The following is a 23,064-nucleotide window of genomic DNA, read 5'->3' as shown; positions in this document are numbered from 1 at the left end:
GTGTATGTGGTGGTGGTGGTTATGTTGAATAGCGGAGATGGCGGTGATGGTGGTGTGGTGGGGATATGGCGGAGGGTGATGGGTAGTGGAGATGAGATGGTAGAAATAGTGGTGGTGGTAATGGCATTGGTGGTGGTGTGCGGGATAGGGAAGTGGTGGGTGATAGTCGATAATGATGCCGATGGCTATGATCATGACGGTGGTGGTGATTGTGGCAGTTGTGATAGCGATTGTGGCGGTGATGGCAGAGGTGGTGATGGGGGAGGTGATGGTTGAGGCGGTGATGGTGGTGATGGTGGAGGTGGTGATAGTGGTGAGCGAGATATCAGGTATAGCGCGTGTCCCGAATGAGTTGTGAGCGAAAATCACCACGCAGAGTGTTAACCCACGGAGTGCGAAGCGGCTCTGAGATTGAACAAATGTAGCACGCACATATACACCCACATACATAACCCACACACACAACCCACACACACAACCCACAACACAACGCACATACACAACCCACACACATAACCCACACACACAACCCACACACACAACCCACACACACAACGCACATACACAACCCACACACTACCCCACACGCACAACCCACACACACAACCCACACACACAACCCACACACACGCCACCCACACACACAACCCACAGAACAAGCCACATACCAACCCACACACTACCCACACACAACCCCACACAACCCACACACACATACACTACCCACACACACAACCCACACACACACAACCCATACACAACCCACACACACGCAACCCACACACAACCCACACACACGCCAACTCACACACACAACCCACACACACATCCCACAGAACAAGCCACACACCAACACACACATCAACCCACACACACAACCCACACACACACAACCAACACTCAACCCAAACACACACAACCCACACACACACAACCCACACACACACACAACCCCACATACACAACCAACACACAGCCCACACACACACAACCCACACACACACAACCCACACATACACAACCCACACACACACACAACCCACACACACAACCCACACACACACAACCCACACCCACACAACCCACACACCCACCACCACTACACACACATACAACCCACACACACCAACTCACACACAGACAGGCCACACGGACCGGAGATTGTGAGCACAGTTAGTGCTGGGTCTAGGGTTATGGTTGATGGGTTTCGGGTTTCCGGGCTCGCTGTTAAGGGGTAGACTTTGAAACGAATCATTTGACTCCAATATCCCGAAACAGGACCCTCTTGAAAACAGCGACGAGTCTGAGTAAAAGCAAACCTGCCAAGCCCTTATCTTACCTTATTACAGACCAAATCAGACCTCATTGGTCCCCGGGTGCCCTTTATACACTTCAACGTTCATCCTACAAAGTCCCATCACAAGGTTGAAACACAAACTAATAAACAAAAATGCGTTTGTCGGTATTGAAACCGCTGTACGCCGTATGGACCTGAAAACTCAATTTCCCTTGTACAAGAACACGGGGTATTTCTCCGTGCGGAGAAATAAAACAGCGCCCCTCCTTGACCGTTAGCGCGGCGCTCCAAAGTCGTTGCGCAAAAACCCACCTCCCTTCTCCCTCCACGCCGACCATCGTGGTGAAGTATGGACAATAACGAAAACCCCTCCCCTCGCCCCCCGCAAATCCAGCGGGCTCGACGTCAACCAGCGGTGGAGTGACGACGCCTAAGGGTGACGCGTGGGCGTTTTCGTGCGTCTCTGCCGCTCGAAAGCTCAAACCTCTCAGGCCCACGTGGGCCCCCCTCGCAGCGTCAACGGTTGCTCATCTCATTGCCAGAGGCGTCCATAGACGAGTGGGCGGTGTGGGGGGTGCCTGGGGGGAACTTCCACAGTGTGGCCCCCACCCCCTCCACCCCTCCCCCCCCCTCCTTCCCCCAGCGCCGGCAGACGAAACAGGAAAAGTATTACATCTGATGATACCGTGGCGGTGACGTGTTTACCCCCTGCAACACCTACCCCCCTCCCCGCCCATCAAAGCGCGGGGCCCCGGGCGGTCACCCCGACTCACCGCACCCTTAAGGGGATGGCTCTGCGAACGTACATCTCACGCTGCCGACAGCACCATCATCATCAACATCGCTGCCATCACAACCTCGCTCGTCCTCCATCCTCCTCCTCTACACCCTCCTCCTCCCCCCCGCCTCTCCCTCCTCCGACGAGTAATTGGTAAACGCTGCGAGTAAAATATCAAGCAACGCCGCACCCGTAGCGGGAACGCGTGTCCCTCCACTCCCCACCACTACGACATCTCCCTCCAGCATCGGCCCCTCCCCTCCCCTCCATCTCCCTACCCCCTCTCCCTCCTCCGTGCATCTCGAGCTCCCTCATCTCCCCCCCCCCCTCTCTCGCTCTCTCGTTCTCCTCCAACTCCCTCGCCTCTGACTCCTCCATCTCTCCTCTCTCTCTCTTTCCTCCGCCTCTCTCTCCAATCTCCCTCGCCTCTCGCTCACTTCTCTCCTCCGTCTCCCCGCCTCCCTCGCTCCCGGTCTCTCATCGCACACCACACCAATCCCTCCCCCACCCCACTCACTCCCTCCCTCCTCTCCCCGTCGTCATCCATCCCTGCCTGCCCTTTAAACCCTCACTCCCTTCCTCGCTCTTTTAAATGATTCCCCCCTCCCTCCCTCCCTTCATTCACGAACACAATCTCTGTGTTTCTACGTTGCATACACACAACTCCCTCCCTGCATCCATCCCTCCCTCCCTCTCTGCACCACTCTCTCCATCCACCACCCTTCCTCCTTGCATCCCTCCCTTCATGCATCCTTCGCTCCCTCCACAAAGACAACGATCCCCCGCACAGCCTTCACGGACTGTCGGGGCAAGTGCTGTCAGCGAGCACCTATGAAGTGCTCTTCCTCCACAGACACACGTACACAAGCTCTCTCCCCCCCCCTCGGCCCCCCCTCCTCTCTCCCCCCTCCACCCCCCCTCGGCCCCCCACCCACTCCTCTGGTGCGTTATTTGAGCTGCTGCTGTGGGTCATTGCCGGCCCAGGTTTCGGGTCAATAGCGCGAGAATTCAGATTCCAAATATTGGCAGAAACGCCCATCATAGCCGCACAGTCGCTGTGGTCAATGATTCTTGTATTTTAAAAGTTTGCCCTTTGATACCGGCAAATAAGGAGAGCACACGTGGGAATGGCGATCGGGGGGGGGGGGGGTGGGTAAACAAATATAACATTTGTATATTTATTTATTAGGGATCGTCTGGGGTGTTCAGCTAATCATATTTTCTCACCACGTCCTCCTCCCCCCGCCCCGTGCCTCCCCCGCGTCTCCCCCGCGTCTCAACTATATCGCCACCGCAACTCGCCCCTATCTCCCCCCCGTATCTCCCCCCGTATCTCCCCCGTATATCCCCCCATTATCTCCCCCCGTATCTCCCCCGTATCTCCCCCCGTATCTCCCCCTGTATCTCCCCCCATTATCTCCCCCCGTATCTCCCCCCCTATCTCCCCCCTATCTCCCCCCCGTATCTCCCCCCGTATCTCCCCCCATATCTCCCCCCGTATCTCCCCCCGTATCTCCCCCCTATCTCCCCCCCGTATCTCCCCCCGTATCTCCCCCCATATCTCCCCCCGTATCTCCCCCGTATCTCCCCCCATATCTCCCCCCGTATCTCCCCCCGTATCTCCCCCACGCCTCTCCCGCGTCTTCCCCACCCGCTCCGTTTCCCCATAGCTCCCCCGAATCTCCTCCATATCCCCTCCATACCCCCCCTATACCCCCCTCCGTATTTCCCTCGCATCTCCCCCGCATCTCCCACCCACAGCCCCCAGCCCCCACCCCCCCCTTCCCCCGCCTCTCGTCACCCTGTGGGAAGAGAGGCGCGTTGTCGTTGACGTCCTCCAGGGTGATGGTGACGGTGGCGGTCCCCGTGAGGCCACCCTTCTGGCCCGCCATGTCCTTGCCCTCGATCACCACGCGGAACAAGCTGCGCGCCTCCCGGTCCAAGTTGGAGTGTGCCGTGCGGATCTCTCCTGCGGCAGCAGAGGCGGAAGCATCGTCGGCATCGTGAGCAGTGGTGCCATCGTCATCATCATCAGTGCCATCGTCACCAGCGTTACTCTCTCATCGTCATCATCATCATTGCCATCGTCATCATCATCGGTGCCATCGTCATCATCATCAGTGCCATCGTCATCATCATCAGTGCCATCGTCATCATCATCAGTGCCATCGTCACCAGCGTTACTCTCTCATCGTAATCATTATCAGTACCATCGTCATCATCATCAGTGCCATCGTCATCATCATCAGTGCCATCGTCATCATCATCGGTGTCATCGTCATCATCATCAGTGCCATCGTCATCATCAGCAGTGCCATCGTCATCATCATCGGTGCCATCGTCATCATCATCAGTGCCATCGTCACCAGCGTTACTCTCTCATCGTCATCATCATCATTGCCATCGTCATCATCATCGGTGCCATCGTCATCATCATCAGTGCCATCATCATCATCATCAGTGCCATCGTCATCATCATCAGTGCCATCGTCACCAGCGTTACTCTCTCATCGTAATCATTATCAGTGCCATCGTCATCATCATCAGTGCCATCGTCATCATCATCGGTGCCATCGTCATCATCATCGGTGCCATCGTCATCATCATCAGTTCCATCGTCATCATCATCAGTGCCATCGTCACCAGCGTTACTCTCTCATCGTCATCATCATCATTGCCATCGTCATCATCATCGGTGCCATCGTCATCATCATCAGTGCCATCGTCATCATCATCAGTGCCATCGTCATCATCATCAGTGCCATCGTCACCAGCGTTACTCTCTCATCGTAATCATTATCAGTACCATCGTCATCATCATCAGTGCCATCGTCATCATCATCGGTGCCATCGTCATCATCATCAGTGCCATCGTCATCATCATCAGTGCCATCGTCATCATCATCAGTGCCAACGTCATCATCATCAGTGCCATCGTCATCATCATCGGTGCCATCGTCATCATCATCAGTTCCATCGTCATCATCATCAGTGCCATCGTCACTAGCGTTACTCTCTCATCGTCATCATCATCAGTGCCAACGTCATCATCATCAGTGCCATCGTCATCATCATCAGTTCCATCGTCATCATCATCAGTGCCATCGTCACCAGCGTTACTCTCTCATCGTCATCATCATCAGTGACATCGTCATCATCATCGTTGCCATCGTCATCATCATCAGTGCCATCGTCACCAGCGTTACACTCTCATTGTCATCATCATCTTCAGCATCATCATCAGCATGGAGGTGAGTATGGGGGGTGGAAGTGGGGGCGGGCAAGTGGTGTTTGTGGAGGTACGGGAGGAAGGATAGGTGAACAGGGGGAGGAAGGTGGAGTGGGGGAGGGGGCGAGGTATGGGGTAAGGGGGCATGAGCGAGACGGTGAGGGGAGGTGGGTGGGTGGGGGGAGGGAGGTGGGTGGGTGGAGGGGGGCGGTGGGTGGGTAGGGGGGGAGGGCCATACCCCACCCCACCCCGCCACCACTCTCTGAGTAGCCGACTGAGTGAGTGTCTCAGCGACTGCCCCCGTTGTGAGCTCTGATCGCGCGGGTCCGGCCGAGGCTCCGCGCCTTCTCTGCCACCGTCTGCGAGGAGTGCTCGTGCTTATGATTGCTATCAATCAAGCAGCAGCAGCGGGATCGGTAACATCCCTGGCTGTGTCCTATCGAGGATCCATACCGTGCGGATGCGTTTGATAATTTAACATCAGCCACCCATGGAGGTGACGAAACACGCGTTAATTAAGTGAGGAGCTGTAATTGATTAATGAGACGGAAGGAGAGGAGGAGAGGGAGGGGGAGCCGGGAGGGAGTTCAGGAGGAGGAGGGGGTTACGGGAGGAGATGGGGCAGGATAATGGGAGGGATGGAAGGGAGGGGGGAGAAAGGAGAGAGGGGACGGAGTGGAGGGAGGGGATGGGGAGAGATCTGGAGACGTGCTGAGATGGAGAGACATCGGGGGAAAAAAGAGAGACAGAGAGAGATCGAGAGAGACACACGGGGAGATTGGAGCAGAGATGGGGAGAGACGCATGGTGACAGAGAGACGCACAGAGAGATACGGAGAGAGACGGGGAGAGACGGGGGGAGGAATGGGAGGTGGGACATTGGGATGCAGCAGGGGGAGATTCGGCATAATAATAATATTTATACTGGAGGAATCCGACAAACTATGCAGCTCTTTTGTACAGCTATCCAGTCGAGGGCAGATCAGAACGTTACAACAACAAACAACGCTTAAACAAACAATCGGAGTGCAAAGTATAGGAAAGGCAAACACATCACTTAAAAAGTATACAAATAAAAAAAAACACTTTTTTTTAACCAGGTGAGGCCCTACCGAGCTATTATGAGCTTCTTTTTCAGAAGCGACCTGGCCACAAATGATTGCTCAACAAAGTGGCTTATCGCGTGGACATTCATAGCAGCAAAATCATCTCAATTATAGAGACAGGGGATTGGGACATGGGAGACAAGGGAGATGTGGAGACACGGGGGGAGACACGGGGGTGGGAGGGGGGAGCAGGGGGCTTGTCTAACCGGTGTTGGCGTCGATGGAGAAGTATGGCTGTCCTTCTAGCAGCCGATAGACGACCCTCGCACTGTTCCCATACGAAGAGTCGTCCGCGTCCGTAGCCGTGACTCGAGTGACGGACGTTCCTGGGGTACACGGGAGGACGTGTGAGACATGGGAACATGGGGACACGGAGACACGGAGACATGGGGACATGGAGACATGGGGACACGGGGACACGGAGACACGGGGACACGGGGACACGGAGACACGGGGACACGGAGACATGGGGACACGGAGACACGGGGACATGGGGACACGGGGACGTGTGAGACACGGGGACACGGGGACACGGAGACACGGAGACATGGAGACATGGGGACACAGAGACATGGGGACACGGAGACACGGAGACATAGGGACATGGAGACATAGGGACACGGGGACGTGTGAGACACGGGGACACGGGGACACGGAGACATGGGGACATAGGGACATGGGGACACGGGACGTGTGAGACACGGGGACACGGGGACACGGAGACACGGGGACACGGAGACATAGGGACATGGGGACACGGAGACACGGGGACACGGAGACATAGGGACATGGGGACACGGAGACACGGGGACACGGAGACATAGGGACATGGGGACACGGAGACACGGGGACATAGGGACATGGAGACATGGGGATACGGGGACGTGTGAGACACGGGGACATGGGGATACAGATAAATGGGGACATTGGGACATTAGGACATGGGGACATAGGGACAAGGAGACACGGGGATCCAGAGACACACACAAATACATTCTGTCCTGGGCCTCTCCTTCTGTCGGCTCAGCCTCAAATGAGTACCTGGTGTGGAGTGTAAACATCAGGAGTGGAGAGACGAAATCAGCGGGCTGTGGCGCTGGCCAGAATCAATAGCAGTGGTTCATAGAGAGATGGAGAGGACCGGGGGAAGGGTATAAGGATTGGCCAAGGTGCGGTGCGAAAGAAGTCCAACGTGCATAGAGCAGACGAGAGAAAGATGATGAATCAGACGGAGAGGGTGGAAAGTGAACGGAGACGCGGAAGAGCGAAAGGGGTCGGGAGAGATGCGGAGAGGGAGGAGGAAGAGGCTGCTGCGTGGAACAGCGTCTGTTCTCACCGTGGGCGGAGAGAGGGAGGGGAGGGGTTTCAGAGTGTGGGGGGGGGGGGGGGTCACACAAGCCACGTGGTTTACGGGAGGCTTGAGCTGCTTTAGAGAGACGATCGTGGAGCCAAATACTGATTGGTAGAATTGACGATGTGGAGGGACCCTCCTGAAACGATCGTCTTGAGACTCGGCGAGGGTTTGCCGAATAAATAAAATCAGTCGCTATCATCATTGCTGTTGTTACAAAGACAAATATCCCCCTAGTGCCTTTAACAGACCGTTGGGGCAAGCGCTGCTAGCGAGCACCTACGAAGGCCGGCTCGGCACCCGACATTGGCGGGTGGGTGGCTAGAACCACACCCGGACGCCTTTGTCTTTCCAGTGTACCAACGTTGGGCGAACGTTATTCCAACGTTGGACGAACGATGGACGAACTTTGGACGAACGTTTAGTTATACAATTTAGCATCGCCGCCCACACCCAGAGTGGGGACCCGTGAATGTCTCCGCTCAATCATCTCCGGGCCCGTAACGACACAAATGTTATTAATTGAACGCAACGGTAAATAAATAAACGGAGCAGGGTATGGATTTGTGAATTGTCTGGGGGGAGGGGTGAGGCTGGGGGAGGGGGGGCGGGGGAGAGTGGGGGGAGCAGTAGCGCAGTGGTTAGCGCACTGCGCTACGAAGCCTGGCCACCTGAGTTTGATTCCCGCTCATGGTTTTCGATGTTGATTGGAGAATGTCTGAAACAGTCCTCAGGCTCCCACTGGTCGAATCAGCCTTAAATGTGGTGGTGGGGGTGGTGATTGCAAAAGAGGGGAGCGGAAGTGCAGCGGTTAGCGCGCTCCGCTACGAACCCGGCGTCTGGAGTTCGATTCCCGCTAAGGGCCAACATTCGTGACGATTATCTGAACCATCCCGAGCCTCCCCTAGGTAGACTCAGCATCAAAATTCATAGCTAGTCCGATGTGTAGTAAACATTACCCATTAGGGAGACAAAGGCGGCCGGGTGTGTCGCTGGCCACCCTTCCCCTCCTGTGCCGTGCCGGCCTTCATAGGTGCTTCCTAACAGAACGTGTCCCAACAGCCTGTTCAAGACAAAGATCCCCGTATAGCCTTTAACAGACTGAGCACCTATGAAGGCCGGCACGACACACAACGGGGGTGGGGTCGCCAACACCACCCACCCCCGGCCGCCTTTGTCTCCCTAGTGGCGATGTTCACACACCTCACAGGTACTCATTCGAGGTTGAGTCGACCTAGCGGGAGAGGCCCAGGACTGGTTCAGATAATCGTCACCGGCGTTGGCTGCGAGCAGGAGTCGAACTCGGCTCGCAGGGTTCGTAGCGCAGCGTGCAAACCGCTGCCGCCACCGCTCCCCCACACCGCCACCACCGCCGCCACCACCGCCGCCACATCCTCCGCACGTGCCTCAACCCTCACTCACTCCATCACCTCCACTGACACTCCCCACTTGAGCTCATCTCAATCACGCATAATCTCTCCGATTTTCCATGCTCGCTCTGAATCCAGCAATGCAGCCCCAGCACGGAACCCGGGCATTCATCATCACCCACCGCCGCTCTCGGCCGAAATTTATTCCGCCCAAAATATTTCACTCCGCCGAATTAAAAATGTCCCTTTTTCTTTATTTATTTATTTGCCTCCCTCAAAAACGCGAGCCCGCGCGGACGTCTCTCACTCCGTTTATTCCGCCCCGACCTGAACTGCTCCACGGAGCCGCAGAGACGCGTTTCAATATCATGCGCACGGATAAACCAGGCGAACACGCCGACGCTGGGGCAACGTTGGGAATGTGGTTGTCGCAACGTTGGCCCGACATTCGTCCAACGTTGGACAAAATTCAAACGAATGTTGGTCCGAGAGTGTGGTGCGCGGTGTGCATGATTGCATGTTGAACTTCTTTCACACCACACGTAGCCAACCGCGCTGATGGGAGGTGAGGGGGGAGGAAAGGCCAACGGACGGTGGGTGGTGGGTGGTGAGTGGTGGTGAGTGGTGGTGAGCGGCGACTCACCGATGGGAGACATCTCAGGCACGCTGGCGTGGTACGGCTCGTCGGGGAAGCGCGGCTCGTTGTCGTTGATGTCCTGAACTTTGACCACGAACTGCGTGGGCGGCTCCAGGGGCTGTCTGGTCACCGCGTCCACCACCTTGCACCACGTCACAACCACGTCACAACCACGTCACAGCCACGTCACAACCACGTCACAACCACGTCACAACCACGTCACAACCACGTCACAGCCACGTCACAACCACGTCACAACCACGTCACAACCACGTCACAACCACGTCACTCTAGAGTGAACCACATCGCTCGTGAGGCTGCCACATCGCATCTCCGAGACAACCACGCCAACCAACGCGGGGACGTCGTAACCATGGCGGAGGATGTCCGTCTTTCACAGGAGGAGGTGGGTGGGAGCGTGGCAGCCCGGAGGAAAGAGACAAGAATCCGACGCCGCTGAAAAGCCTTGGTTCCATTCGAGGTCTCGGCCACAACCGCAGCGTTTGCGCGTGGGTCTCTTAGTATAGCGAGTTGATGGCCTAAGCCCGGTCACCAGTGAATATCATAGAGACCCACAGACTCACACATAGGCCCATAGACTCACATAGAGACCTATAGACTCACATAGAGACCCATAAACTCAAACAGAGAGTCATAGACTCACACAGAGACCCATAGACTCACAGAGAGATCCATAGACTCACACAGAGACTCTTAGACTCATACAACGACCCATAGACTCACAGAGAGACCCATAGACTCACACAGATACCCATAGATTCACAAAGAGACTCAGGGACCCATAGAGGCACTTAGAAAACCATAGACTCACATAGAGGACCATAGATTCACTGATATACCCAAAGACTCACATAGCGATCCATAGATTACATAGAGACCCATAGACAACATAGAGACCCGTAGACTCAAGCAGAAACCGCAGACTCACACACATTTACATAGACACAAATAGACTCACACAGAGAGAACTATATAGAATCGCATCACAACCACTGCACACAGGCATACGAAAACAACCCCTGTCATATTAAATGTAGGCACTGCACTTCGTTTTGGCTAAATTCCAGACGTGAGGATTAAAAATATCGGTTTTGGCTGTCATGTGACGAACGCTCCTCTGTGTAGCAGCAGGACGCGTGAGAAAGTGCTGCCCCTGGGGCTGCTGGGGAAGGGATGATTGGTTCGGGATTGTCACCCGGGACTACCCCCACCCACCCTCCCCTCCACCCCCCGTTTCCTACTCCCCCCCCACCCTACCCCCCCCCTCCTCCTCCATCCCTCACCTTGACTCCCTCCCTCCACTCTCTCCCTCCCTCCACGTATTCCCTCTCTCCCCACCTTCCCCCCACCTCTCTCCCACCCCCCACCCACCTCCCCTTCCACCCCCCGTTTCCTACTCCCCCCCCACCCCTCTACCCCCACCTCCTTCCCTCACCTTGACTCCCTCCCTCCACTCCCTCCCTCCACTAATTCCCTCCCTCCTTCACTTCACCCATTGCTCCCTCCTTCCTTGTTCATATCCTCTCTCTCTCTCTTACCCCTCCACCCCTTTGCCTCACATCTCCCTCCCTCCCCACCTCCCCCCCACCTCTCTCCCCCCCCACCTCTCCCCCCCCCACCTCTCCCCCCCCACCTCTCCCCCCCCCACCCACCCCCGCCCCTCCTCTACCTGCGCAAGCAAGGTGTAGAGCGACTGTTGTTCTCGGTCCAGAGCCTGGGACACTCGGATGTCGCCCGTGTGCTCGTCGATAGTGAAGAGGGATTCTGCTCCCTCCCCCGTGAGCAGGTAGAGAACTGATCCGTCCCCAGGGTCCTGGTCAGAGTGGAGCTGAGGGGAGGGGCCGGGGTGGGGGGAGGGGGTGGAGCAGAGAGAGAGCGAGAGAGAGAGGTTGTGTCACGTGTCTTGACATTCGACAAGTAGGAGTCGTGAAGGGGCAAAGCTTTGGGCTTTTTTTGCTTGGAGGCTCAACCAGGACACGTGGGTTCAGCCCTGCCCGCTAGACACGTCCCAGCCATTATTATATTATTTTATTATATTATATTATTGTTTAATTTTGATTATATTATTATTTCCCTTCTACGTGACTTTACCGAAAGAACCAAGAAGACGCCCCAGCCAGTTATCAACCCCGCCCAGAGTCAAAAGCACTTTGATTCTAAATGTGGAGGAAGTAATGAACAAAAACACAGAGGGACCAGAGCAAAAATCCACGCGACCACGTGCAGAGAGACTCACATGCAAACTGCAAATATACAGCAGGCGTCAGGGTCGGAATAGAACCCACGGTCTCCTGCATACCGGGTGAGGTAGTCAACATCTCGCACTCACACAGACTCACCTTGCCGATCTTGAAAGGCTCGGGCATTTTAAATTCTTCCACCACGAAGAACTGATTCCACACCCAGCTCCGCTTGCTTCTCCGAGCCAGCCCCAAGTCATGCCCTTGACCCTGAGCCTGGCCTTGACCTGGCTGGATCGCCTGCCAGGCTGCGGTCGCTGGCTGGAGAGGGGCTAGGGCGACGACGACGAGGAGAATGACAGCTCCCCCGAGAAGCGGGACGTCGAACCCGGGCGAACGCATCTCTCTTGTAGCCAGATACGTCGTCCTCCAATACGGGCAACTGGTGACAAGGCGGCGGTAGTGATGATGATGATGATCTTGGTGGTGGTAGAGGAGAACGAGGACCTGCGGCTGCTGACGAGCAGGCGGACTTGTGGGAAGCTTTGAATTTGACGGACGTGGAATTCACTGTCGGTTGGGGGGAGCGAGAGCGAGAATAATGATCAGCGTCGCCATCAGAATCACCATCAGCAACAGCGGTGGCACTAGCAGCAGCAGAAGCAGCAGGCAGCAACAACAGGAATGATAGTCGTTCAATATCATCATCATCAGCTAAAATATCATCATCAGCAGCAGCAATATCATCATCAGCAGCATCATCAGCAGCAGCAAAATCATCATCGCACCTCCGATTAACGCGGTTGGCTACGTGCGGTGCGAACGAAGTTCAACATACATACAGTAAGGCCACAATCAACAGCAACAGCAGCAGTTCGCCATCATCATTAGTAGCAGCAGCAGCAGCATCGCCATCAGCAACATCATCACCATCAGCAGCAGCGTCAGGATCATCACCACCTGTCACAATAACCCTTAAAACTAGAACCTGAAATACTGTACTCCCATCCCTGCGTGATCCACCATCCCCCAACGCTGTATTTGTGTATACATATTCCCACGTGACAGAGTGTACGATAATACGTTATATTATAAACGTGCATATTTAGTTCCCCAGGATAGCCTCACTGAGTCCCAGGAGCTATAATGTGTGGGCAGGTCGCTTATAAAAAATTGTTTAAGACCGAAATGGGCTTTGCCTGGTAGGATGGGGATGGTTTAGTTCAATTCGTATGTGTTTTGTGGGATTTGTTTACCTTCCCTGTACTTTGCACTACGATCTATATGTTTTATTCTTCTTCTTCTTGGTTCTTTCGGTAAAGTCACGTAGAAGGGAAGTTCTTACCCCGTGCCCCGAGTGGACATCTGTGAGAAAATGGCTTCATCGCTCATCTGATTCCCCCAGAATAAATGCACATTCTGATGCATTGCCCAGGAGGGTGCTGCTACAGTGGGATGTGTGGGCCATGCATTCCCTGAGTGATGAGAGTTTGGCTTCGTGTGGTGGAGGAAAAATCCGAGAATCCCGGAGCAAAATCCCCAGCAGACAAACGCGCGCGAGGTTTATGAATCCGAGACAACTCCGCACAGACGGATTCACGATCCCACTTCCTGCACATCCATCTCCAGACCATCTCAAAGCTGTCGAGAACGGACATCAACATCACACCACCACCACAATCACAACAGCGACGACCGCCGTTCGCCACTAAGTGGCAGTGACGTCGCCACAGCGTCTGTGCCAGGCTGCGTGCTCGCTACAGGTCACGGGACAGACCCAGGTGCCGTGGGTTTTACTGACTGAGATGACCACTGGCATACGCACCACCTCTGCTCCCCGCTGTGCCAGCCCGCTGCGTTTTAACCCCCCGGTCGCCACTGCTCGTTGTTGTGAGCGTCGCTCCTCCACCCTCCGCTGTTGCTGGAGGACGACTGCCTCCAACTGCCCAGTAGCGTTCCTCGCGAGCCTCCGCCTCCACAGAGGCCGATCTCGACACCACCGGTACCAGCCATCGGCTCATCCACTCAGCTCCACATTCTCCTGTACCGCATCAGCTAATGATCTTCTCTGGCCCAGTGCCGTGCACAATTAGCCCTCGCCCCCCCCCCCCCCCTCTCTCTATCCGGCCGAACAGAAGCTGCTTGGTCATGCGGTGGTAATCACAACCACCATCACCAGCCACCAAATGTAGTCTCCGCCGCCTCATTGCACACTAAATTGATGCGCGCATTTAAGCATGTGCTTAAGAATTAATTATTTACAATGAACGCAAATTGCATGCAAATTATTACGCGCACGCGACATCTCAACTGCTCCTGGCAACGAACAGCGGGGCAAGGAGCGGTGCAAACGGGAGAGACGGCGAAGTTGAGGCTTTAAATATTTTTGTGATTTCATAAAATTATCGCTGTAATAATACGCAGCATTTAGAAAGCGCATTCGAAGTACTCAACGCGCCGTGTGTTTATCACGTTAATAAATATATCGATAACAAATCATAACAACAACAGATATAAAGTGTGGCCTTAAAGGTGAATATATACGTATAACGATTATATAATATTTCGATTTAAAGCTTTCGTGACTGCAGGGATTCATCTTTTTGATTCTTTCGGTAAAGTCACGTAGAAGGGAAATAATAAAATAATAAAAATAAAACATAATAAAATAATTCTCACGACGTTTCGGCCACAACGCAAGCAGCCGTCCTCAGGTGGAGAGCAGGTCTGTCGAGTACACAGAGTCTGAGGACGGCTGCTTGCGTTGTGGCCGAAACGTCGTGAGAATTATTTTATAATGTTTTATTTTTATTATTTTATTATTTCCATTCTACGTGACTTTACCGAAAGAACCAAGAAGATTATATAATATATAAAAACATATAATAGGCAACGTTTCGGGCAATGGTCCTTCTCCGTAGCACATTGCTTGCTCTCCACTGCCACCACTGCAGTTTCGCCCAATAACCGGTTTAAATTAAAATGTAAAGATTGTTATAAATTGTGATTAGTTTTTTTTAAACGGTGAATACAACTTTGCTGAACACAGGCATAAAAGTCGGGACGACAACAACAACAAAAAACCGTCAAGCGGCCAGTAACAAACAGCACCCAACCTCCTCCTCAAACTCCCCATTTCCTCCACCGATTTCGACTCGATGGTAACAAAACAAAAAACGTCGCGATTCGGAGTCTCGAATAAATTTCCGAGGACCGATTTGATAGACGCCAAAAGGAAATTCCGCACCCGATTGTGGGACCCTCCGTCGCGTGCTCTGAAGAAAGGTGCCATCGTTCGAAAATTAATTTATTTTATATTATTGCACGTTTAAGGACACACACACACGCACGCACGCGTGAACACGGTGTTGGTATTGACGGTCACTGTTCGAGTAAGTGTGGTGATGTCGCATTGTGTACCACTGCCAAGGCATTACGTATCATAACTATATTACAAAACACGAGTTTGGCTGGCTGGCTGGCTGAATTTGCTGGAGAGAGGGGCACGGGTGCGTGCAGACCGCTCGCTTCGTGAAGAAGAATAAAATAAAAGACCCGCCGGTGAATCGTAGCGCCTCTAGTGGCAGCAAGAAGAGGTCACGTGAGCGCAGCTGATTGCTGTGGCCAGGGTAAAATGATGACGCGGCTCGGCAAGTCGACGAGCAATCACCGCAGGGGGTGAACGTGTTGGGGGTGCGGGAGGAGTGAGCGTGGGTGGGGGGCATAGAGGAGGGGGGGGTAGAGAGGTTAGGGGTGGGGCGTATTCATGGTCCGTGTCTCCAAACTTACCCCCACCCCATACACACAACGCCCCGAGTTTGAAATGCCGCAGAATTTAAATATTAACGCCGCGCGCGTGCGCGTGTGTGTGTTTGTGTGTGCGTTCATGTGTGCCTGTGTGTGTGTGTGTGCCGGTGTGTGATTTAAATGGGGAGTTGTGGTGCAGTGGTTTTGTGCAATGCGCTACGAACAGGGGGGCCCCGAGAGCTATTCCCTCTGCACGACCAATAACAGTGGACATTCTTTGGGCCTCTCGTAGGTCGGCTCAGCCACAAATGAGTAGCTGAAGCGGAGTGTAAACCATCAGCACTCGGGAGACAAAGGCGGCCGGGCGTGGTGCTGGCCACCCAACCCATCGTGCGCCGTGTCGGCCTTATTCGGCTGCTCACTCGCTATGACGGCGCTTGTCCCTACATCCCGTGAATTTTTACACGGGGGATCTTTGTCTTTGGTATTATTTCATTGAAATGAACTCAGCACCGCGGACAGCGAATTGTGGAGCTGGTCGGATCCAGCATTGCAACGTACGTTTGTCACGCACGTGCAGGCGCTGTCCATGGATCTCATCTCACTCAAAGCAACACTGTACATAGGGTCCGTGGTGTACGTGTGTGTGGGGGGGGGGTGGGGGGTGTAGCGGTTAGGTGCTCGCTAACAGCACTTGCCCCTACAGTCTGTTAAGGCTATACGGGGGATCTTTGTAGTGGTTAACGCGCCGCGCTACCAAACCCGGCCACGCGAGTTCGATTCGCGCCCACGGCCGACGCCACCAGTGATGAATATTCGAACCGGTCCTGGGCCTCCCCTAGGTCGATTCAGCCTCAAATTAGTAGCTGGTGCGGTGTGTAAACATTGTGCCACTAAGGAGACAAATGTATTCGGGCGTGGTTCTGGCCATCCAGCCCCTCGTGTGCCGTGCCGGCCTTCATAGGTGACACTCGCTAACAGCACTTGCCCCTACAGTTCGTTAAGGCTATACACGGTGGATTGTTGTCTTTTGTGGCCGGAGCGAAACCCGAAGACCCTAGTTCGATCCCTGCACACGGCCGGCACCATCAGTGAGAATTATTATTATTATTATTATTATCCGAACCGGTCCTGGGATTCCCCCCTCGGTCGACTCAGCATTAAAAGAGGCACGTGACACAATGTGTAAAACATCGCCACTGGGGAGACAAAGGTGGCCGGGCGTGGTGCTGGCCACCCACCCACCCCCCTCGTGTGCCGTGCCAACCTTCACAGGCGCTGCTCACGAACGGCGCGTGCCTCCTACGGTCTGTTAAACGCTACCTGGGGGATCTTTGTCTTTGTGTGTGGCGGTGCGTGTACGAGCGAACGAGCGAGCGAGCGAGGCCGACAGACAGACAGACAACCCTCGAGTCAGCAGCGCCGCGAGGCTGACGTCTAAACTTTGCAATGATCTCGACTGTGTTCGCATCAATAATGCAGCCGCGTTAATAATGCAGCCGCATCCGCGAGTTCCGAAAATAACGCAAGACTCGTCGTCATAGTAGTAGCAATAAATGGATTATTATTTTTTTAAGTAGTATTATTAACAGATATATAAATCAAGAACGGACAAACATGTCTCTTAATTGGCGGGTTGCATTTATTCCCCAGATAGAGGAGCCATGAATTACCTAATCACCAGCGTCATTATCATCATCATAATTCACACAGTGAGACGTGGTCTATCTATAGGATGGTCACGAGACCCGGTTTATCCTGCAAATTCTCGCCGATTTCCAACGACCCATCATCAATCCATCAACTCATTTTCATCGCTCCATCTCAGCACAGGAACGTTCCTGCCCGCCTGCACGCCGTTGTTCTCAGGGCCGTTGGCTCCCATTTCGTTACCAGTCTCTTCCCTGATTCGGTGATCACCAAACATTTTTGTTTAATTTAGGTCGGCAGTCGCTGTCATAATCCATGGACATCTGTGATGAATATCTCACTATTTAACTTCTGAAAATAATTCCAGATACGGCCCATTGAGCTACATATTGCTCTTTTTCAGAAGCTACATGACTGTCACGAACGCTAGCTCAACAAAGTGCCCATTTATAGCAACCAAACAGACTCTAAACGCGTGATGTTGATTCTAAATGTTGAGGGATAAACGCGACCACGTGGAGAGAGAGAGAGAGAAAGACATTCAAATTCCAAATATGCAGCAGGCGCCATGGTCGGGATCGAACCCACGACCTCCTGTATACCAGGCGAGGATGTTAACATCTCGCCACCACGGCACCCTGATCTTGACCAGGAGTCTAACTTGGCTCCCGATCCCTTACGAGACTGCGGCACAGAGCACACGCACCCAACCACAACTGGGCGGTAGAGCCACTGGCCACGTAGCCACGCGGAGACACGTGCGGAGACACACGCGGAGACACACGTGGAGACACACGGGGACAGGCGGAGACACACACGGAGACACGCGTGAAGACACACGTGGAGACACACGGGGACAGGCGGAGACACACACGGAGACACACGGAGACACACGTGGAGACACGCGGAAAGACACCCGGGGACACACGGGGACAGGCGGAGACACACGTGGAGACACACGGGGACACGCGGTCACACACACACGGAGACACACGTGGAGACACACGGGGACACGCGGTCACACACACACGGAGACACACGGAGACACAGGCGGAGACACACGGAGCCACACAGAGACACACGGAGACACACGGGGACACGCGGAGACACGCGGAAACACACGGGGACAGGCAGAGACACACGTGGAGACACACACGGAGACACACGTAGAGACACGCGGAGACACGCTCAGATACGACCCATGGCGCTCTGAATGCGCGCCATTCCCATCGTAGGTCAGAGCGTCCGTGGAGGTCTCGGACGTGCCGAGCCGAGGTTTATGGTCTGTGTGTGTCTGTGTGGGTGTGTGTGTGTCTGTGTGTGTCTCTGTGTGTGTGTGGGTGTCTGTATGTGTCTGTGTGGGTGTCTGTGTGTGTCTGTGTGGGTGTCTGTGTGTGTGTGGGTGTCTGTGTGTGTCTGTGTGTGTGTGTCTGTGTGGGTGTCTGTGTGTGTTTGTGTGTCTGTGTGGGTGTCTGTGTGTGTCTGTGTGTGTGTCTGTGTGTGTCTGTGTGTGTGTGGGTGTCTGTATGTGTCTGTGTGGGTGTCTGTGTGTGTCTGTGTGGGTGTCTGTGTGTGTGTGGGTGTCTGTGTGTGTCTGTGTGTGTGTGTCTGTGTGGGTGTCTGTGTGTGTTTGTGTGTCTGTGTGGGTGTCTGTGTGTGTCTGTGTGTGTGTCTGTGTGTGTCTGTGTGTGTGTGGGTGTCTGTATGTGTCTGTGTAGGTGTCTGTGTGTGTCTGTGTGGGTGTCTGTGTGTGTGTGGGTGTCTGTGTGTGTCTGTGTGTGTGTGTCTGTGTGGGTGTCTGTGTGTGTTTGTGTGTCTGTGTGTGTCTGTGTGTGTGTGTCTGTGTGGGTGTCTGTGTCTGTGTGTGTGTGTGTTTGTGTGGGTGTCTGTGTGTGTGTGTCTGTGTGTGTGTCTGTGTGTGTCTGTGTGGGTGTTTGTGTGTCTGTGTGTCTGTGTGGGTGTCTGTGTGTGTCTGTGTGTGTGTCTGTGTGGGTGTCTGTGTGTGTTTGTGTGTCTGTGTGGGTGTCTGTGTCTGTGTGGGTGTCTGTGTGTGTGTGGGTGTCTGTGTGTGTCTGTGTGTCTGTGTGGGTGTCTGTGTGTGTTTGTGTGTCTGTGTGTGTGTGTCTGTGTGGGTGTCTGTGTGTGTCTGTGTGGGTGTCTGTGTGTGTGTGTCTGTGTGGGTGTCTGTGTGTGTTTGTGTGTGTGTCTGTGTGGGTGTCTGTGTGTGTGTGTCTGTGTGGGTGTCTGTGGGTGTCTGTGTGTCTGTGTCTGTGTGGGTCTCTGTGTCTGTGTGTAAGTGTGTCTGTGTGGGTGTCTGTGTCTGTGTGAAGCTGACATCGTTCCAACAGACGCGGCTTCCACAACCTCCCTCCGCGCAGACAAAATAACACGAAGATTACTCTCATAACATTACACTTATAACATTACTCTTATAACAGCATGGAGAGGGTGCACGGTAGAAATTAGAGCACCCTTTGTTAGCCTATGGGCAATGCTAGTCTATGGGCAATGTTAGTCTATGGGAAATGCTAGTCTATGGGCAATGCTAGTCTATGGGCAATGTTTGTCTATGGGCAATGCTAGTCTATGGGCAGTGTTAGTCTATGGGCAATGTTAGTCTATGGGCAATGCTAGTCTATGGGCAATGCTAGTCTATGGGCAATGCTAGTCTATGGGCAATGTTAGTCTATGGGAAATGCTAGTCTATGGGCAATGCTAGTCTATGGGCAATGTTTGTCTATGGGCAATGCTAGTCTATGGGCAGTGTTAGTCTATGGGCAATGCTAGTCTATGGGCAATGCTAGTCTATGGGCAATGTTAGTCTATGGGCAGTGTTAGTCTATGGGCAGTGTTAGTCTATGGGCAGTGTTAGTCTATGGGCAGTGTTAGCCTATGGGCAATGTTAGTCTATGGGCAATGCTAGTCTATGGGCAATGCTAGTCTATGGGCAATGTTAGTCTATGGGCAGTGTTAGTCTATGGGCAGTGTTAGTCTATGGGCAGTGTTAGTCTATGGGCAATTCTAGTCTATGGGCAATGCTAGTTTATGGGCAATGTTAGTCTATGGGCAATGTTAGTCTATGGGCAATGTTAGTCTATGGGCAATGTTAGTCTATGGGCAGTGTTAGTCTATGGGCAATGTTAGTCTATGGGCAATGTTAGTCTATGGGCAGTGTTAGTCTATGGGCAATGTTAGTCTATGGGCAATGTTAGTCTATGGGCAATGTTAGTCTATGGGCAATGTTAGTCTATGGGCAGTGTTAGTCTATGGGCAATGTTAGTCTATGGGCAATGTTAGTCTATGGGCAATGCTAGTTTATGGGCAATGTTAGTCTATGGGCAATGTTAGTCTATGGGCAATGTTAGTCTATGGGCAATGCTAGTCTATGGGCAATGTTAGTCTATGGGCAGTGTTAGTCTATGGGCAGTGTTAGTCTATGGGCAATTCTAGTCTATGGGCAATGCTAGTTTATGGGCAATGTTAGTCTATGGGCAATGTTAGTCTATGGGCAATGTTAGTCTATGGGCAATGTTAGTCTATGGGCAATGTTAGTCTATGGGCAATGTCAGTGTATTTCCCTCTCTCTGAGCCGTGTCGTTATCAGAGACGTGGCCTTCCCTGCGCTCAGCTCTCCCCACGATCTCCACTCAGCAACTCGCCATCAGAAGCGCCTCGCAGTCGCAATCCCCAGTCACTCTCATCGCTCGCGGCGAGGGGGGAGGAGGGGAGGGGGGGAGGGGGGGAGGGGGAGGGAACTCAACTCGCTCTCTCCCCCCGGGGGCCTCTTTGCCGCTCCTATAATCGCCCCACGTCAATACAACATCCACCACATTCCGTCTCTCGTGCTCTCATCATTGCGCACGTCCAATGAATCCAACACTGGCTTCTTCGTCTCATCATTCGCTCGTTTGTGTTGCTGGCTGTGTTACACTGCCGATATCCATGACATAATTACGTCACTCATCTTGTGCCCGTGAAATGTGTAGCATCCTCCTTGCAAAAGTCCACATTTACGTTGCCTCTGTTCTGTTCTGGAGGGCCTGGGTATAATTGTCCAGCTTCCACAGAAACCCATAGACTCACAGAGAGAGAGAGACCCATAGACATCTACAGAATTCTAGATACACAAAAACCCAGGGTATTTACAAAGCTAGAGACACCCACAGAAACCCATAGACTCGCATAGAGAGACCCAGAGACATCCACAGAGTTCCAGACACTGACACAAAGACCCACGGTATTTACAAAAGCAAGAGACCCACAGAAACCCATAGACTCGCATAGAGAGACCCATAGACATCCGCAGAGTTCCAGACACTGACACAAAGACCCATGGTATTTACAAAGACTATGCTAGAGACCCACAGAAACCCATAGACTCGCATAGAGAGACCCATAGACATCCATAGAGTTCCACAAATTGACACAAAGACCCATGGTATTTACAAAGCTAGAGAGACCCACAGTAACCCATAGACTCGCATAGAAACCCTTCAGCGTCCACACAGCAGAACAGACCCCGCGTACGTAACAACGCCGCAGCACTTGCCCCCCCCTCGCCCGACAGCATGTCCGAGGCTACACGGGCCACCTTTGTCTGTACGCCTCGTGTCACGAGCCATGGGCGCATGCGCCGCTCCGCTCCTCCGCGCGGAGTTTGTTGCGGCGCCTCGAGGCGACGGAGACGCGAACAGATAAACGGTGGCTGCCACTACTCGTCATCATCAGCATCACTGGCATCATCAGCAGCAGCAGCAGCCGCAGCAGCATCATCATCAGCAGCAGCATCATCAGCACCACCAGCATCATCACCAGCATCTTCGGCAGCAGCATCATCAGCAGCAGCATCACTAGTATCATAATCATCAGCAGCAGCAGCATCACTAGTATCATAATCATCATCAGCAGCAGCATCACTAGCATCATCAGCAGCAGCATCACTAGCATCATCAGCAGCAGTATCATGATCAGCAGCATCACTAGCATCATCATTATCATCAGCAGCAGCACTATCACTAGCATCATCATCAGCATCATCATAATCATCAGCAGCATCATCACTAGCATCATCAGCAGCAGCAGCATCATCAGCAGCATTATCATCATCATCAGCAGCATCACTATCATCATCATCATCAGCAGCAGCAGCATGACTAGCATCATCAGCAGCAGCATCATCAGCAGCATCACTAGTATCGTCATCATCAACAGCTGCATCAGCCGCATCATCAGCAGCAGCATCACTTGCATCATCATCGTCATCATCAACAGCAGCGCTATCGCCCAGAATCACCACCATCATCATCATCGCACCGATGATGATAAACAGGGATAACCTGCTACTACCGCCACGCGTTATCACCATACAATCATCATCAGCATCATCAGCATCATCAGCATACTATCCATCATCATCGTCATCAGAAAATCAACACACTCGGTGGCTGGAGATACAACTCTGGAAGCAGCAGGGTTCCTAGCGCGTTGCGCTAACCATTGCGCCACCGCTCCAGCCACCACCATCACTCCAAAGACAAAGACAACGATCCCCCGTATAGCCTGAACAGACTGTTGGGGCAAGTGCTGTTAGCGAGCACCTATGAAGGCCGGCACAGCACACGAGGGGATGGGTGGCCAGCACCACGCCCGGCCGCCTTTGTCCCGCCTGTGGCGATGATTACACGTCGCACCGGGTACTC

General features: G+C 53.5%; 1 protein-coding gene across 1 annotated transcript in view; it reads right to left on the bottom strand.

The window, feature by feature from the left end:
* LOC133354864 (cadherin-7-like) overlaps positions 1-23,064 on the bottom strand; it is a 72,179-nt gene that overhangs the window by 27,928 nt on the left and 21,187 nt on the right. Inside the window, exons 2-6 of the mRNA XM_061572015.1 lie at positions 12,128-12,538; positions 11,458-11,616; positions 9,774-9,909; positions 6,616-6,735; positions 3,877-4,044 (exon numbers count right to left, since the gene is read on the bottom strand). Of these exons, the coding sequence (XP_061427999.1) occupies positions 3,877-4,044; positions 6,616-6,735; positions 9,774-9,909; positions 11,458-11,616; positions 12,128-12,370 (826 nt within the window). The 5' untranslated portion in view covers positions 12,371-12,538. The remainder of the gene's footprint in view (positions 1-3,876; positions 4,045-6,615; positions 6,736-9,773; positions 9,910-11,457; positions 11,617-12,127; positions 12,539-23,064) is intronic.

The sequence above is a fragment of the Lethenteron reissneri genome, chromosome 49 (assembly GCF_015708825.2).
Source record: "Lethenteron reissneri isolate LAM-NWPU_2019-01 chromosome 49, ASM1570882v1, whole genome shotgun sequence".
In the NCBI taxonomy this organism is placed as follows: Eukaryota; Metazoa; Chordata; class Hyperoartia; order Petromyzontiformes; family Petromyzontidae; genus Lethenteron; species Lethenteron reissneri.
Note: the sequence above shows the minus strand (reverse complement) of the source record. Positions and strands in the feature narration are given on the sequence as shown.